The sequence below is a fragment of the Aspergillus piperis genome, assembly GCF_003184755.1.
Source record: "Aspergillus piperis CBS 112811 unplaced genomic scaffold BO85scaffold_15, whole genome shotgun sequence".
Classification (NCBI taxonomy): domain Eukaryota; kingdom Fungi; phylum Ascomycota; class Eurotiomycetes; order Eurotiales; family Aspergillaceae; genus Aspergillus; species Aspergillus piperis.
In genome coordinates, this window is record NW_020291605.1 from 817,338 (window position 1) to 833,813 (window position 16,476).

The 16,476-nt window shown below is 50.6% G+C and overlaps 7 protein-coding genes across 7 annotated transcripts; 3 read left to right on the plus strand and 4 right to left on the minus strand.

Moving 5' to 3' along the window:
• Nucleotides 1-646: 646 nt before the first annotated feature.
• On the plus strand, nucleotides 647-1,551 carry BO85DRAFT_490219 (WSC domain-containing protein; the record flags this gene model as incomplete). The annotated part of the gene is made up of 2 exons (XM_025663650.1): nucleotides 647-944; nucleotides 1,016-1,551. The coding sequence occupies 2 exons, from the start codon at nucleotides 647-649 to the stop codon at nucleotides 1,549-1,551; spliced, it is 834 nt and encodes a 277-aa protein (XP_025513603.1).
• A 1,140-nt stretch (nucleotides 1,552-2,691) lies between these two features.
• BO85DRAFT_440495 (uncharacterized protein) lies at nucleotides 2,692-3,436 on the minus strand (the record flags this gene model as incomplete). The annotated part of the gene is made up of 2 exons (XM_025658770.1): nucleotides 2,692-2,876; nucleotides 2,965-3,436. 2 exons carry the CDS (start codon nucleotides 3,434-3,436, stop codon nucleotides 2,692-2,694), a joined length of 657 nt encoding a protein of 218 aa, XP_025513604.1.
• An 89-nt stretch (nucleotides 3,437-3,525) lies between these two features.
• BO85DRAFT_80100 (Zn(II)2Cys6 transcription factor) lies at nucleotides 3,526-6,048 on the minus strand (the record flags this gene model as incomplete). Its single annotated transcript, XM_025665674.1, has 1 exon — nucleotides 3,526-6,048. A coding segment is annotated over one exon (2,434 nt), but the record flags the coding sequence as incomplete, so codon positions are not given.
• Nucleotides 6,049-6,625: 577 nt separating this feature from the next.
• BO85DRAFT_376558 (uncharacterized protein) lies at nucleotides 6,626-6,910 on the plus strand (the record flags this gene model as incomplete). Its single annotated transcript, XM_025656229.1, has 2 exons — nucleotides 6,626-6,724; nucleotides 6,797-6,910. The coding sequence occupies 2 exons, from the start codon at nucleotides 6,626-6,628 to the stop codon at nucleotides 6,908-6,910; spliced, it is 213 nt and encodes a 70-aa protein (XP_025513606.1).
• A 706-nt stretch (nucleotides 6,911-7,616) lies between these two features.
• BO85DRAFT_451478 (Myb-like DNA-binding protein) lies at nucleotides 7,617-11,064 on the minus strand. The gene is made up of 4 exons (XM_025660598.1): nucleotides 10,650-11,064; nucleotides 9,218-10,589; nucleotides 7,998-9,170; nucleotides 7,617-7,948 (listed from the first exon to the last, which is right to left on the minus strand). Exons 1-4 carry the CDS (start codon nucleotides 10,888-10,890, stop codon nucleotides 7,846-7,848), a joined length of 2,889 nt encoding a protein of 962 aa, XP_025513607.1. The 5' UTR covers nucleotides 10,891-11,064; the 3' UTR covers nucleotides 7,617-7,845.
• An 879-nt stretch (nucleotides 11,065-11,943) lies between these two features.
• On the minus strand, nucleotides 11,944-14,136 carry BO85DRAFT_451479 (TMEM165/GDT1 family protein). Its single transcript, XM_025660599.1, has 2 exons — nucleotides 13,129-14,136; nucleotides 11,944-13,075 (listed from the first exon to the last, which is right to left on the minus strand). Exons 1-2 carry the CDS (start codon nucleotides 13,720-13,722, stop codon nucleotides 12,086-12,088), a joined length of 1,584 nt encoding a protein of 527 aa, XP_025513608.1. The 5' UTR covers nucleotides 13,723-14,136; the 3' UTR covers nucleotides 11,944-12,085.
• A 330-nt stretch (nucleotides 14,137-14,466) lies between these two features.
• Nucleotides 14,467-16,042, plus strand: BO85DRAFT_451480 (uncharacterized protein). Its single transcript, XM_025660600.1, has one exon. It carries the CDS (start codon nucleotides 14,794-14,796, stop codon nucleotides 15,823-15,825), a length of 1,032 nt encoding a protein of 343 aa, XP_025513609.1. The 5' UTR covers nucleotides 14,467-14,793; the 3' UTR covers nucleotides 15,826-16,042.
• The last annotated feature ends 434 nt before the right edge of the window (nucleotides 16,043-16,476 follow it).

The following is a 16,476-nucleotide window of genomic DNA, read 5'->3' on the forward strand; positions in this document are numbered from 1 at the left end:
CAGCCTGACGACATCCACAGGGCCAAAAGAGTCTGACAATCGATAGTCGGCCGCGTGGTGGTCTCAGAAAGCAATAGTGCGACGATCGTTACATCACCGGAACAAACAACATCCCTCGCTCGGGTACCTGGCGAACGGTGTATCCGCATTGCGGAGGCTTGTAGCCACTCAAATGGGTCCTCCCAAGACCAACACCGTCAACTCGACAGGAACAATGATGAAACATCGCCCCCAAGACAGCAAGGGATCGGCCATAACGCGCGGGACGTGGAGCCGAGCGAACCATTTTGGAATCCGGAGAATCAGATGGGCGTTCGTTCACGCGATCTTCAGATCGGCATTCTACTGCGTTTCACACGCCGATTTTTGTGTCAACTTCGGGTGTTCCAAAATCCCAAGGGGTTGGGTCGGGTGCCAACCCCATCCTGAACGATGGGATAATCGGATGGATCATATTTAGGTTATGCCTGCCAGTGAGTTTTGCTGATATCAGTTGTTTCAGTTCGTTCTTTTATTACTTTCTGCCGTTTCCTGCCGGTATATAACTACTCCTACATACATACATACAAAATTCACTCTCGTTCATCAAAAAAAAAACCAAAAAGGAAACAGCTTTACAACTTCCATTCTTTCATTGTTCTTCAAAATGCCTAAAGCCAGTGCTACCAAGATCTTTTCCCTTTCAATCCTCTCCTTCCTCACTACCGCTTCTGCCTACACCACCGCAGGTTGCTATAGCAGTGCCGGCCAGCTAACCTCGGCGGGCACATATCAATTCCAATCCGAGGGCTACTGCCAGCAAATCTGCACGAAGCAAAACAAGCCCGTCTTTGCCCTCCACAATGGCGACGAATGCTACTGCGGCGACTCCCTGCCTCCTTCAACAGCGAAGGTCTCTTCCACCCAATGCCAGACCCCTTGCTCGGGATTCCCTTCTGAAACTTGTACGTATACCTCCGTTACGCCCTCATCTACCGCCTTCAACGATCATAGACTAATACATACTGCACTATAGGCGGCGGCGCCAATGCATGGCTAACCAACAACTCCACCACTGTCTCGGAGTCCACCAGCGACGACAAACTTGTCACAGAACTGAAACGTGAATCCACCGATAACGTCGAGAACGGCATCGTGATTGCCCCAGAGTCCGATGACTCCGACTCGTCCTCGGGATCCTCCAACTCCTCCCCTGATACCATGAAAGTCAACCCTACCATGGTGGAGACCGGTATCCCCATCGCCAGCTCCGCTGCAGACGGAGGTGCAGCCAAGTCTACTGTCCCGAGCGTAATCCTTACCGCACCGTCCATGACGGGCGTCACTGTCCCTGCTACTGGTGCTGCTGCGGCCTCGTCGATGGTTGTTGCTGCCTCGTCTGCTTCTGCGTCTGCAACCGCTACTGCGTCCGGAGCGGCGAGCAGTGGCTCGGCTGCCGCGAGCCCATCAACTAGTGCAGGTGCTGCTGCTGCTGCTGCTGTCGCCGGTGCTCCTGCTAGTGGGATGATCGGGGGTGTGGTTATGGCGGCAGTTGTTGCGCTCGGACTGTAGATATCTCTTTCTACATTCTACATTCTATCTTTTGGAGTATAGATATAGTAACGTCGGCCCATGAGGGGAAGATCATCTTGTATAGATATATAGCTACGGATGCACGGTATGGATGCGGGGCTAGGCATTGATTGATATAAGGTACATACCTATAATAGGCTGGGAAAAATCGCGGGTTCGATGCGACATGTACTTTTAAGATCTGCTGAGCAGTAAGCTAATTTCTTAGTGATAGTCACATTCGTTTGTTTAAGATATCCCTATTTCTGTTACTATTTAGCTATACTCTATTTCACTATTTCTTTCGAAATTACACTCCACAAATAACGCCATCGGCCCTAAATAATTACCACAACTCATCTCCATCGGAGATAATTACCCCATCAGATAAGAACCAAGCAACAGTAGTCCGCAGGATCACTGAGGCTAAGCAACTCACTACTTCCTATACAGACTAGATAAAATCTAATGTACCAACGATCTATTTAGTATCTACGCAGTAGATATCGAATACGAGAGCACCGACGCCATACATAGGTAAAGTCGGTGAGTGAGAACCCCCGGCCCCCAATCCACAGCCCATTCATTCGTCAGCCCTTCCTTCCCCTCCCCCTTAACAGCACTGATACAAAGATAATAGGAGGTATCTGTCTGACCAGCCCTGCAATCCGCCCCCACTTTCTACCTGCAAGGCTCTGAAGAAAGAAAGAAAATACTGGAAGGCCTGAACGTAGTCGATAGCCAGTCATCTTATGGGGTTTTATGTCTCCCGCAACGCAGGAGGTATTATTAGCTGCCTGCCAGCCTTTACTTATGTTTAGCTGGGTTCGCAATGCGGTGCGCGCCCGTTTGTGTTCTTTTTTTTCTTTCCTTCTTTCGCTCTCTCTCGGACAGAAGTGTCCTAGGGACACGAGTAACTTCGTGTTTTTATTTCCTCCCCCCCCCCCCCTCTCTTTCTCTTTCTAGATGGATTGATGGATATCTGGATTCTATTGCTTTGATTTATTAGTATAGAACGTGGTTCTCATCCTGCCGCCCTATTTTGCCTTTCAATATGATTGTCAGAGGAATCCGCGCGACTGCGATCCTCCTCTTCCTCTTCGCAACATGCACCCCGACAAGCAGTGCAACAGCGACATGCTACTTCCCTGACGGCACCATCGCAAGCAATAACGTTCCCTGCTCGTCAGACACGTATACCGCATGTTGTGGAAAGTCCGACGTCTGTTTATCGAATAATCTCTGCATGGATACGGGGGAACAGCCGTATGTTCTGTCCCGGGGGGCGTGTACGGATCCGAACTGGGAGTCGGATAATTGTCCGTCTGTTTGTCGTACGTACATACATGATACTTCTGGTGCTTCTTTGAGTAGTGCACTGGTAAATAATAATGAATGGGGGATAATGCTAACCCTTTGCGCTTTTATACTGGGTAGAGGATATCAACAAAGACGGCGGTTGCTCGATAATAAATCTCCTGTATGAGAATGGCGTCTCGACGTATTGCTGCGGTACTCCGATAAGCAACGGCAGTGAGGTGATTTGTCCGCATGGGAACTCGTTTGAGGTTGCTACAGGGAAGATGCTGTATGGGTATGCGGCGCTTGCGAACTCTACAGCGGATGCATCGTCGGGGAATAGTACGTGTACTTCGTCCAACTCGTCGGCCTCAGTGGCATCTTCTTCAGCCTCCTCGTCTTCCTCCTCGTCTTCCGCGGGGCGGGATACAGCCATTGGTGTTGGAGTTGGGGTCCCTCTGGGCGTCATTGCGGGCGCTTCGCTTGTGTGGGCGTTTTGGGAGAGGAAGGAGAGGAAACGGATGCAGAGATCCGGTGGTAGTGTTGATGGCAACCTGGCGGTGGAGCAAGGGTACCCTGCACCCATGGTGAAGACGCAGCGACCGCCAGTTGAGTTGGAAGTCAATGGGGCGAGGCATGAGCTGGTATCATGATTCTGTGAGTTGATTGATAGTTCGATGCCCTGGTTTCATGAATGTACGAGATACACATTGATGTTTGATGAGCTGAACAATAGTGAAGGCAAGTGCTATCATATTAAGTTATCATAGGAAATCACTGTGTTGAGGGTCCGAAGGGTTGGTATCAGCGCTCTGAACGTTCAATTCATCAAAGGAAATGCCACTCGTGCCTTGACTCAAGAAAGCAAGCGCATCTTGATCCAGGTCGCTTTCCAGAGATACGTAATCCTGAAGTTGCATGTTCATCTTGGCAAGGCCAGGGAACCCTAGAAGTGACCCTGTGACCGGGCCATCGAGGAAGAAGCCTGGATCGTATATCTCACAAGGGTTCTCAGAGAGCGACAAGGTCTGATCAATTGCCATGAGTGGTAAAGACTCGGAGCCATCTGGAGCAAGAGACGGATCTGCCATCTGGCCAATGTTGAGCCCTGGATCCATTAGAGGGTCATTTGCGGCAGACGAGTTACTCGATGGGGTCTGCGCGTTCTGACTGGAAAGCAGCGCTGATTGGGGAATGGCGGATGATCCAAGCTGTTCGAAGGCTTGCTTCGCACGCTTCAATCTCTTCTTCACCGGCAGTATAGCTGCTCCAAGCCGGGAAATTACATCCCCTTTACAGGCTTCATGCAGCTGATTGGCAAGATGGGCTAGCTGGCTTTGTTGGTGACTAATCACATTGCGCTCCTCGATCGAGCTATGCTCATGTTGCGCATATATGTACGAAAATCCCCTGCTGCAAGTGTCCAAAGCATACAGCATTATACTAGATTCATCAACGCTTCGAAACTCTTTTGTAGGCATCAAATTTGCCAATCTGGAAGGCCTTTGTTGAAGAATTGTAAGGAGCGCTGAAGCCGACTGGCAGAATGGATCGATGACAGATGGCGAGATCGCCGGCCGCTTTTGATCATTCTTGTCTCCAGAGAAGAGCATATGAATAGCAATACTATGGTATGCAGTCAATAGAAAAGACCGTGACGATGCGACGGTGACCTCGTTCTTCACCAGCTCGATAGCATTGAGAAGGATCCTATGCATTCTCGACGCCAGAACAGATCGATCAAAGCAAGGCTGAAAAAGCTGATGTAGCTCGTGCAGGTGTTGTTTCTGCCATGGTACAGCCTGCTTTTCCTTGTTCACTGTAGGCGCATTGAGATACAAGGTGTAGATATGGGCCACTGTACTGGTGATGTGACTGAGTGGCCACAAGCACTGGGTAGCCTGGATTTGTGCCTGTAGCGTGGAGATGTTTCCCGATGCACGATCTAGGCGGAGGATAGCTGAAGCTCCCTCATCCAGGCACGGGAAGTCGGGCGTCGTTTCCGGAGTGAGCAACGAGAATGGCTGATTGCTTTGCATGAACCCCCATGTTGTGGTGGCCAGGCAGATCCAGTAAACATTCTGTGCCAATTCTTGCTCGACGGCACCTACATCCACACCGTTGAGCTTTCTGCTACACTTTCTGTGGTCACCAGCCTGCCAAAAGGTGTACAAAGTAGCAATTATGCGACAGGCGTAGCCTGTGAAGCAGGTGGCACGTCGGGCATGGCCGAGGCACAACTCCCTCCATCCCACCAGAAACAGTGCCTGGGCTGTAGAAAGAACGGAGGGGTGTCCAAGCACCACTGTGCGCTGCTTCAGCTGCAATATAGCAAAGCTGTATAGTGTCTGGGGGTCGATTGGGGCACATTTCTGCAGCCCGCTCACGATAGACTGTATACCACATGCATCAACCAATATGACTGCTAGAAGGGCTTTATCAACTGTATCATCTTGGATCGCTGTTGCTAGAAGTGTTTTAGACACCAGAGGTGACAATGGATGGGCCGAAAACCACACATCAACCAATTGAAGAATCAGATGCTTCCCCAGCACCACCAACGGATCTACAGCAGACTCAAGGGGGTCAAACATCGTACATGTGGTGTCCGCTGCCAGGGTTGATACATAAAAGTTTTGATTCGGAGCCTCCAACTGCTGAACTCCTAGGTGACTAAAGCGGAGCGGCAGGATACCCACCATCTCCGACGCCATAAAGGACAGCAACCCATCATAGCTCAGGGGAAGCTGTATTGAATGGATTGGGGTTTTCCGAGGAGACTTGTCCAACTCCCGTTGGTAGGTAGCGATTGCAGTTTGGAAGATATTGGAGCCCGAGTCAGTCTTCGTGATAAAGTAGGCATTGAATCTCCGCTCCAGTTCATCGCCAACATGAATACTCAGATCGGAGCTTGTTGCAGATTCCCCGTGTCCATGCGTTTGTGAGTCAGACGCCGAGAAATTCTCTGCGGGTGTCCCCGACAGCAACGACAAGTTATCGCTACCATTTTTATCATGTGGTTGCGACGCCAACGGAGGTTGTGATGTTGTTGTTCCTCTCTGCGCGGGCCGTCCCTTTCGAGCTTCCGGACTGTATTCGCAGCTGAGGTTGCGCTTCCGACAGGCACTGCAGATAGATTCACCGGAACATCGAATCTTCCGGGTACGACAGAAGACACAGCTGCGTCGCAGACCCATGATGAGCTAGGGATGCACTGGGAGGGAAATAAATTCAACATGGCGGGTGGATGTCAGCAAATGACGTCCAGCCTCGTCATGTGAATCAACCCGAACCCACTGCCTAAATTAGCACTAGTCCTACTGTTACTCCCCAATAGAAGCATGTATCTATGAGTTTCAGCATAACTCACTTACACTACATCATACTGCAGCAGGCAAACAGTTATTCCCCCTGTCCCTTGAGATCGGATCTGCTTCCCGTACTGAATTATATTAGCCGACATGCAATATGATCGCTCAGCACGATCTGCGGAACCCGATCTAGAAGTCTCCTTGCATGTAGAAATGCCCGAATGTGCTACTGACCAACACTAGTATCTAATAATATGCAACGATCTGAATGATCAACACCTGGCTTCATTACGGTGAGGGTCGATGGCAATATACTAGTTGCCTTATTCTATGATGCCTTTGCTATATAAATGGTGTTATACTCCCAGCTCTTGATCATTGTTCTCTACACTCTACACTCAAGACTCCTTTCCATTCATACAGTTACTCAACCAAAAGCCAACCAAATCATATCTCCGGCCACCATGAAGTTCTCTGTTCTTTTCACGGCCCTCTTTGCTGCCCTCGTCACAGCTCAACACGCGAAAGGCGGTGGTGAAGTGTCTGCACATGGAAAGCGCCAGGTAAGTAACTGAGGTGTATACATCATTGCCTTCATTCACCGAGAAGGGATACTAACTTCATAACTAAACTAGCATCTCGAAACGTGCCACACCACTGATGCCCGCGATTGCTGCTCGGCTTGCTGGGGTGCTTCTCACTACACTCATATTGACATCCCAGAGTGCTGCGGCAAGTGTGGCTGCTAAGGGCTCCCTCGAGACGATTTGCATGGAGGACAGTTACAACAATTTGTTCCATGAGACACGCTACTATGTTCTCTGAGATTCAGCAGTGATCTATCCAACCACCTACCTGTTTCATCATGTCTTGGCTTAGGTTTTCCCTACCGGTGAAGGTTTCCCTATGCTGTTATGCGAATGCAAAGGCTTGATCAATATTGAATCCATGGGCTTTTTCTTCTGGTAATTAAAATTGTAGTCGTTACTTTGTGCTGGGTAATAATCCTTCTTCTGAGAAGTGAAGTCGTGTGTACTTTTCGTAGATATCGTCCATGTCAGTCTGTAATCACTCAGCTTACCTTTTCCAAGAAGAAGTGACCATGGAAGATACTAGTGGTTTAATTGGATGTAAAGATCATAGGAGTCCTGCACCCAACGTACCATCTACCAGTCTACTGCGTTCTCATATCCAAGTCTCCTAAAGTTGCCTACATAGCGGTGTACTATTTTCACTGCATAAATCGAACTTTCCTCTCTGCTGTAAGTCCGGCCCAGCACTGCTTTTCGGTTCACCGAGCAGCCCAGGATATAAAGTACTACTACGTGCAGTACAATCAGATTTGATGTATAATCTCGTCTGAGACAAGCCTAATAGTGAAGTCTTAGCTTGTAGCCGCGCATCTGATATGCAAAGCTAGCTGATCAAGATACTTTCAACGAGGCAATGAGAGAATAGAAATCACCCAATAGTAAAGTTTGTTGGGTACAGTCTGAAACTGTGGAATTGGCCATTAGTAGTCATAATATACATTATGGAGAATCACTGCATTATTCAATAGTTCGTAAACCAGACTCCAGTAATAGGCCTCAACAATTTCCGAAAGCCCCAAAGGTATCATAAATCATATCGTCACGAAACATCATCAAAAACCCCTGCTCTGAACTCATAGACAGTGTCCACTTTATTCCCTACGGTCTGGGTCAATACCTTGATCCCGGAGCTTCTTCTTGTCCACCCCCTTCATTGTCACGTCTACAAAGTTCTTGGGGATCGGTTGGGACTCCCTAACTTGATCAGTGAATTTTCTACATCGGAGAGGCAATGAAAACTTACCGAAGGAATTTAATCCTCAAGTTCCTCGCACGGTCCTTTATTTGCACCTGGTTCCGATTTTCGAATCGGGCTTCTCCCTCCCTTTCAGGCTGTATCGTGTTCTCGTCTTCGATCTTCGTCCACGAAACACCATGCTCTTCGATCAAACGTATCAACCGGCGATCTTCGGCATCTGTCCAGCCTCTGGTTCTCCGCTTAGGTACCGGTGGTGGCATCGCCTGGCGGTTCTCTGCCTGCGGCGAAGGGGTCTGCGTACGAACCGGGGAACCAGCAGCTTCCTGCGACCTGGACCGATGTCGAACCTGGGCCTCGTCCCCGGCTCCTTCATGGCCGCTGTCTACCCTTGCGCGCTTGCTTTGTCGCGCCTGCACGGGCTTTTCGGCACGCCGGCGTTCCGTGGCCACTTCACGGGTATCAGTATCATATTCCTCTTCGCTCTCAGAGACAGTCTCAGATTCACGTCTGCGTTTGGGGGGCCGTCCACGAGGTCTCCGTTCCACACTTCTCGGTCCCGACGTCTGGCTGACCGGAGAAACGCGCACTGCATTTTCTTGGCGGTCGATAAACGCAGGTCGTGAGCTATTAGAGGCTTCTGGGGTGGCCCGCGACCGAGAATTCGCCATGTTCCAGACATCCCTGCTTGAGGGGAGCGAAAGGTTGTTTTCCATTCTAGGAGGCGCCAATGTAGACCCAGTCTCCCTGCGGGGTCTTGGGACGGACCGATTCATCGGAGGACTATGGGACCTCTCCGGATGGTTCTCAGTATGCTGACTTATATCAAGTGGTTCGTCGCATACGAAAAGTTCTGTGTCTTCGGCCGTTGTGTGTTCATCGTTCAGCCGGGTCTCTTCATGTGTCTCATTGCCATCATTCAGCTGCGTATCCTCATAAGCCTCAGTGTCATCGTTAACCTGCGTTTCATCATTTACGAGCGTGCGAGAAGCGTCAAAGGTAGTCTGGACCTCACTGGGCGGTGCTGGGTCCGCTGACCTCTGGCGAGGTGGGATTGCAGACACAGTCCGTCGCCTGTCGGCTGCAGACTGATCTACCACTTCAGAAGCATTGGGTCTGACTGGCTCAGATTGTCGGCGAGAGGTTGACGCATCAATGGAATGACGAAGCTCCTGTCTTCGTTGACCCATCCGGGCGATAGCGTCTCGGTTATTGAAGGGGCTTTCCTCGATTAGCATGGACAAAGGGTAAATGCTGAGGATACTCACTATTTGCGAAACTTCTTCTGAGGCCTGGTTTCAGAGGGCTCCTCTGTTGCAGCAGGAGGCACAACATCGCGGGCGACTGAAGCGACTCTGGGCGCGCTTGTCTCTGGTTCAATAATCTCTGGAACTGTGTGAAACGGGTTCTGAGCAGACATGGGTGTTGCAACCTTTTGTGCATTTGTAGAAGCGATCGCAGGAGGCCTTGCTTGCGACGAAGGCTGCGAGACCTGTGGCGTACCTGAAGTAGTTGCAGACCTCCGTGCTGTGTTCTCAGTCGTGGATAGACGATTAGAAAAGCGCCCGCTGGGAGTGGACAATGCCGGCGTGCCGCTGATACTTTGGCGTGACTTTGCAATGGTATAGAAGCTCTCATGCATGTCCATGGAGCTTATTTGGCCTTTCAAGTCATTGTTCACCTCGTCACACCTCTTGCGAATCCATCGGGCGGCCTGCATGACGAACTTCTGCCAGCGGTAGTCACCCTTGAGTGCCCCGATAGTACCGTCGACTTCCAGGACGACACGCATATCGTCATAACGGCTTTCAACGTCACTCCGATATTTCGATGGAAGTTCCCCTCTGGCATCAGTGAACCTCTCCAGATTGAAGCCGCGAAACCGACGCTCGGCATCGCTGGGTGCGTCTTTGGGCGCGTCCAAGAAGAAACCTGTTGCCAGTATCTCAACTGGGTCAAAGTCATCATCATTCTGATGTGCTTCAAGCTGCATTATCAAGTATTGTGTGCGAATCTCCAGAGCCAGCTCCCAAGTCTCCTTCTCCAGATAGCTTTCATCGATAGACTTTTGGGCACCCCTTTCCACCAGATTAGCCATGAAAGGCGACGGAAACTCATCATGGATGGTGGAAATTGCCTGCTCTGGAGAGGACTCAGTACCAGGTGTAGCGAGGAGCATTCGCAACGCAAAACGAGCACAATTGGCTTTGTAGAGCACAGGCTTCGAGTAGTCTTCAAGCCCACTGACTTCCACAATGTACTCCACATCAAGATAAGTGAGAGGGCTCTTTTGACCAAAGTACTTCGCTTCATGGTTCAAGTTAGTCACAGACCTCTGCAGCCGTCTGCTCTGAGTGCCAGCAGGATCCCTCAGCTGCTTCGCCCTGCTCATGATGCTGACTGGATCTGCCGACCCAGGAACGAGGAAATCAAGTACATTGGCAGCTGCACGCTCCAAGTCCGGCAGTGCCTCGACCATGATATCCACATCCAGATCATGGTCCGGTTCTGAGGGAAGAATAGTAGTACCGGAGATGTTGTGTTCATCTTCCGGAGTCTCAGGAATGACCTGGTTCCCATACTGCGGGCCAGTCTTCTGAGCCGACCTTTGCGGTGATTCTTCAACCACAACATCTAAGCCTGCACCAAGAACAATGAGAGGCGCCTCAAAGAACCACTAACAGTAAGAAAGAGACTCACCCTTCCCGCTCACTGGTCCCTTACTTTGGGTGCCCCACCTTCTCCGACCAGCACCTGCCGACGGCTCGCCATCATCACCACCACTAACACGAGGAGCCTGTTGGGTCCTAAGTTCCTCTAACTCGCGACTCTGACTTCTGGTGACACGTCTCCGCATAGGACTCCCCGTCCAAACCTTTTGACCTTTCGACAAACCAGTCGAGGATTGTGCGACCTCTCGTGACTGAACCAGCCGCGCCATTCTGCCACCACAACAAACGCGTCCGAGAAAAAAGGAAGGCGGTCAGCCGTCCAAGCACGTGGAAATGCGGAGCTTTATACTCCAGACGGTCTGCTATCGATGCTAGAAGCCTCAAATTGATGCAGATTGATGATTACGACTGTTGTTTTGATGCCGCAGTGATGTTGTCGATGGCTGGGACGGCGTAGAGTAAGGAAAAGGAGACTGGTGGTGTGTTGGGGTACTAGCGGTCAAACCCTTGGGGTAAGTTGCTTACTAAGTACTTAGTAAAACGGTCACTAGGCCCAGAAAAGAAGGCGGTATCAAAAAACCCTCAAACCCTACATAAACCCTAACCAAAACCCTAGAAACCCTACGGTTTATCATGTATTATCGGACTATGAATTAGAGGACCATTTGGACTACCACCACTATTAATGGATCCTTACTATCGAAAAATGACTGCTTAGAGGACATGAGCCTGTGGATATCAGACCTCAGTCCATGTTACTGAAATGTACGCACGTACGTCCGCTTTCAACTACCATTAGGGTTTAGAATTAGAGAATCATCTACATCACAGCTTGGCCTGTAAAGCCACTGGGCCGAATCTAGTATACCTGATGTTCATTCTGCAATTTTGCTAGACTGGTAATTGAATATGGATCTTCAATTTCTCATGAACATGTGCTAGTGCGCTCATTGAACTCAAGAGTTTGTTACGAACTACGAGGCATATCTGGAAAGATATTAGGGATGAAGCTGCCAGTGTTGCAGTGGATAGACAAGATGGTCTTCGAAGGGCAGTCATATTGTATGATTTTGCTCAGACTCTGGGTGTATCCTTTCTCTCTTTGACGCATAGTGCCAATATTGGCCTGATAGACTGGGCAACTATATGCTTGGATTGAGTGTTACTGATTACATGGATTGTTGGAGTTGATTGCGCTCACTATGCAGCACATGCTGGTTGCCCTACTGAGGTTGGTCAGAGGAACAAAAGTCCAAACGAGAGTCCAAACCTGGATAGTCGCATCGATACACTACAGAATACGCATCACTCTGAATGATAAATCTATTATAGTGCATCAAGAATTTTATTAAAACATCGCTAAGGCGCGAATATTACAAGCACCATATCGCATAATCTATACTGAAGAGAACCACCCGATATGTGAGAGACAAGCGGGAGCAAATGAAGGTCTAATAGATGGCTTCAAACAAGTAGATGACACCAAAGACCAAGAATGCCGTGGCACCGCCCAGCGTTACTGTGACACGTTAGCAACAGCTGTGAAACTAGAAAGGAGGAGCACATACCGACGCGCATGCTGACCTTGCCAGCAATAGCACTGCCGCCAATAACGGCGGCCGCAGTGCAAAGTCCGTGTCCGGAGATAGCACCGATGGTCACCCACCAGTAATCTTGACCGGCAGCCATAGCAATGGTTGCAATCTGACTGCGGTCACCCCACTCGCCCAGGAAGGTCATAACGAAAGTCTGAACCCAGGCGGGACTGAGAAGAAGCGAGAAAAGGTTGTTCATTCCGACGAGAACATCGTTCCAGCGGTTACCAGAGGGAGAGGAAGCACGAGAGGACGATGATGAAACACTCTCGGGAGGTGAGGGAAGACGGTTGCCGGAGGAGCGAGACTTGCGACGACCGACGCGGCCAGCTTCCAACGAGTGAGGAGTCACGGACGAACGGCGACGGTTCATACGCAGCTGCTCTTGCTCCTTTTCTTCCAGTTCCATTTCGACCTCCTTCATCTCCTCTCCAACACCCTCGTCGGGCGACATTTCGCGACCTTCCTTGAGCATCTTCAAACCGAACACGAAGAACAGAACGGCCGCCAACAATTTCGTCAAAGACTTGGGAATCAGAGTAGGTACTGCATGTCCTAGGACAGCTGAGAGAACAGTCATGAAGATGAGGGCGCTGAAAGCGGCGGAGAAAACAAGCAGACGCGGATGACGCATAGCCATGAGCGCGGCAACCAGGAAAGTCTTGTCACCAATTTCAGATACGATAATCATGGTGAAGGAGAACAACAACGAATGGAACGCAGTTCCCTCCTCCAGAGGCTCGCCAGCCTTGATGCCCGAGGAGCCATGCTTATCGAGACCGAGAGGGCTATCTTTGACAGTGGCCGGGGACTTGGGAGGTGGGATGTCGTGGGGCTTTTCTGGCAAATCTGCGGGTTTCTGAAATACATCAGCAAGCGCCATCAAATCTCATGATAGAAGGTCGTAAATACCTCCAATTTTCCGAGGGTCGAGTCAGTGCTCGATCCCTTGGTGTCCTTGACCTCGGCATCCTGACCCGCCACTGGCAGCTTTTGCTGCTCACTGTGCGGCAACGGAGGAGCCTCCTTGGGACTACCCGGCGTCTTTTCATTGTTGTATGGCTCCCTCAACTTCTCAGACACCCCACCTTCTGTTCCACGAGTACCCTCCTTGGGGCCCGTCCGATGAGGATCATCCATCACGCCGTCATTGGAGTAGGGAATTGGGTTGCCATCAGGGCCCAATTGTTCCGCTTTAGGATCGGTCTTTGCCTTTTCCTCCGACAAGGTGGTAGAGCCCGTCTTCTTGCGATCCCGCTCTGCACTTGTTTCCACCCAGGGACCCGCATGTGGCCGACCATCCTTGCCGTCGATCGGGGCGTCCAGCGTCCCTTTGGCGGGTTTGGGTGCGGCGGCGGCATCTATTTCGACAGCATTTGGAGTCGAAGCTTCCCGCTCTGCGAGAAGAGCGTCTTTTGCACCGTTGTTGGCCGAGCTCGGATCCGTGAGCGCGACCGAAAGCGCAGGAAGGAGGAAGAGGAGGAGCGACGAAGAATGAATCTTCATGGTGCAGGGCTGTTATCGTGGCAGTTGGAACAATTGCAAAAAGATTGAAACGTAGTGTAGATGATACAAGCAGTAGTCCACATGAACGGATAAGAAAAGGCCGTAAATGAAGGATTGACGAGAAAGTTTGGTTCCAGGTACGTCGATCGGTGTAAATCAAGCCACGACAGCGATCCGAGCGGACTCACGACACGCGATCGGGAACAATGGCGAGACGAGAAACGAAGCGCGGAGTCAACGAAGTGGACTGGTCATATGAAGCAAACAAGTAGAATACATGCAAGAAGGGAAAGGAGCGAAGCCGATAAGCGGTCGTCGAGGGTGGCAGGAAGCAGGAATCTGGGAGGTTTCTTTTCCGGCCGCAAAGGGGCAATGCCGCCTCCACATCACGTGGTACCCGCTTGCGGTGGTCTGGTTCTTTCCTTTCCCCAATTATTACTCGTAGTAATTCTCTCCACTCTCCTTGGCCAGCCATCGTCTGGCTTGCAAACTGGCTGCAATCGATGCAACAATTTCTTGTTTCAGCTGTCTCATGATGTACAATTTGGGGTTATTTCTGGGGGTCTAGCTGAGCCTGCTTGCACTTGTATTTAGTCTTACAGCTGAATGCTGACCCCTCAACCCAATCGGGCGTGGTTGAAATTAGATGACTGGCGGGCCGCCGCGACTAACTAGTAGTACTTAACTAACTATTAATATCCCCCCTCTTTGATAGTCGTGCCTGGCTGCCTCTCCATCTACATCTCTCCGGGCGCTGCACACTTATTAGTACCACCCACAAAACACTTGGCCTGGGATCTATCTACGTACTCAGCTTCCAGTGCAATCAAGTGCGTACTTGATGAAATGAGGATCTTAATCTTATTATCCTACCGAATGTGAAACATGGCAGATGTTCTTATCGCTGCTGTGCAACACCAATAGGCCATTCACTAGACAATGCATTCAGTGTTATCAGCCTTCTCTCACTACAAACTCATCGTATATGAAATTTTCACTATGGCACGTCCCTGTCACCGCTCATGACGTCAGTCTCATCTTTGTTGACTCTCCTGGGTATCGGCTTCGAAGATGTCGGACTCAACAACAATCAACAACACGCTCGCCAGCCCAATCGGGTCCCTTGCCTCCAGTCCCGGCAGCACCCTTGCTTCCCAATCCGACTCTCCTCGACCGCGGCTGAGCGCCAGCAGTGGCTTTGGCTTCGCCTCCGCCTCCGCCTGGTCTGAGATCTATCAGAATGAGCCTGAGAAAGCTCCGGCCACGCAGTTGCTGAATATTAGCGATAATCCCGATCATCTCGAAATTGATCCCTCCAGCCTCAAGGAGCACAGCCACTTCAGTGACGACAGCACCGACAGCATGGAAGACTACGATATCGTCAGTGGAGCGAGCTCCCCAAGCTCCCTGTCCTTCCAAATCGTTGAGCCAGAACGCGAAAAGCTCTACCCGATCGCCATCACCGTTTTCGTGGGAAGTCCACGTGCTCAGAAAGATCGACCCGTCCATCTCAGCTGCATTGTACTCACATCCGATTGGCGCCAGGACTTTTTCCCGAACTCGTGCAAAAACAAAGCCGACAAGGCAGTGAAATGCAAAGACATCATAAAGTACAACGAGCAGTGCCTTCCTCAGATCGCCAAATTTGCCTGTGCTATTTGCTCAGAGCCGACTCCCGCCCGAAAATTCGTGCACCAGCCCATTATGTTCACACGGACTAGCAAATCCGGACTGGAGGATGGCCCCCGACGCCGGCTGATCATGCGATTGGGACAGCTTGTTCATAGTCGGTGGAAGTTCCCGGATATGAATGCCACACTTGGGGGATCAGCGGAAGCTCAGGTTTTTGAGGTCGCCATTCCGGTGTGCAAGAGGTCAGGCTGCGGCATAGCAGGTCGGACGTCTGCCCACCAACTCATCCGGGCCATTGTTTCGTCCAATGCGGACTTGGATCCCTCAGCGCTGGACCTCGACATAGTTATTCCATTGGCTGATTTAGGAACCGGTATAGGAGATTGGACACCCGACAGAGCAGAGATTTTGGTGACGAAGCTCGGGCCGGACTGTGTGCCTCTGGAGGTACGCAGCCACGTCGAAGCATGATAGCTGGTCAGGCTGGGAGTTTGGTTATGATCTACGACTTCAACGCGGTAGAGAGACGGGGTATGAGCAAGACGGAGGCGTCACAGAGGAATATATTATCATGAAATTATGACTTGGGAAATATTGGTGGATTTACGACTGACGAACGGCCGGAAATGAAAGACGCGACAGATAGAAGTCGATCTAGAACAGACCGATAAATGGAATTTCACGCCCATCAATCCCGCAGTAGACAGTATCCACCGTAGCCTGCCAAGTAGGAATACGTACTCACAACCTAAGCTCCAGCATCCCATGTATCAAGTATGGCCTGACTCGGCAACCCACCCACACGTCCACGTAGACTACGTACATCAGATAAGCCCGATCTCCAGGCAACCACCAACCAAACGTACCCACATCTTCATATTAAACATATACAATACTACTAGAAATCTAGTCTAGAAATCAGACATCGATCCTCACCGATCGTACGAAATCTCACGGTAAAACCCACTGCACCGCGGTGAAATCATCCCTTAATCTACCACCCGTAGTGTGGGTGGATCCCCACCTCAAACAAGCTTAAGTATTAGACTAGACTAGCCAGTAGCCACCGTGAGACGAAACACCAGAACACTTCTAGACCGGGAGATGGGCTCCACCCCCTGT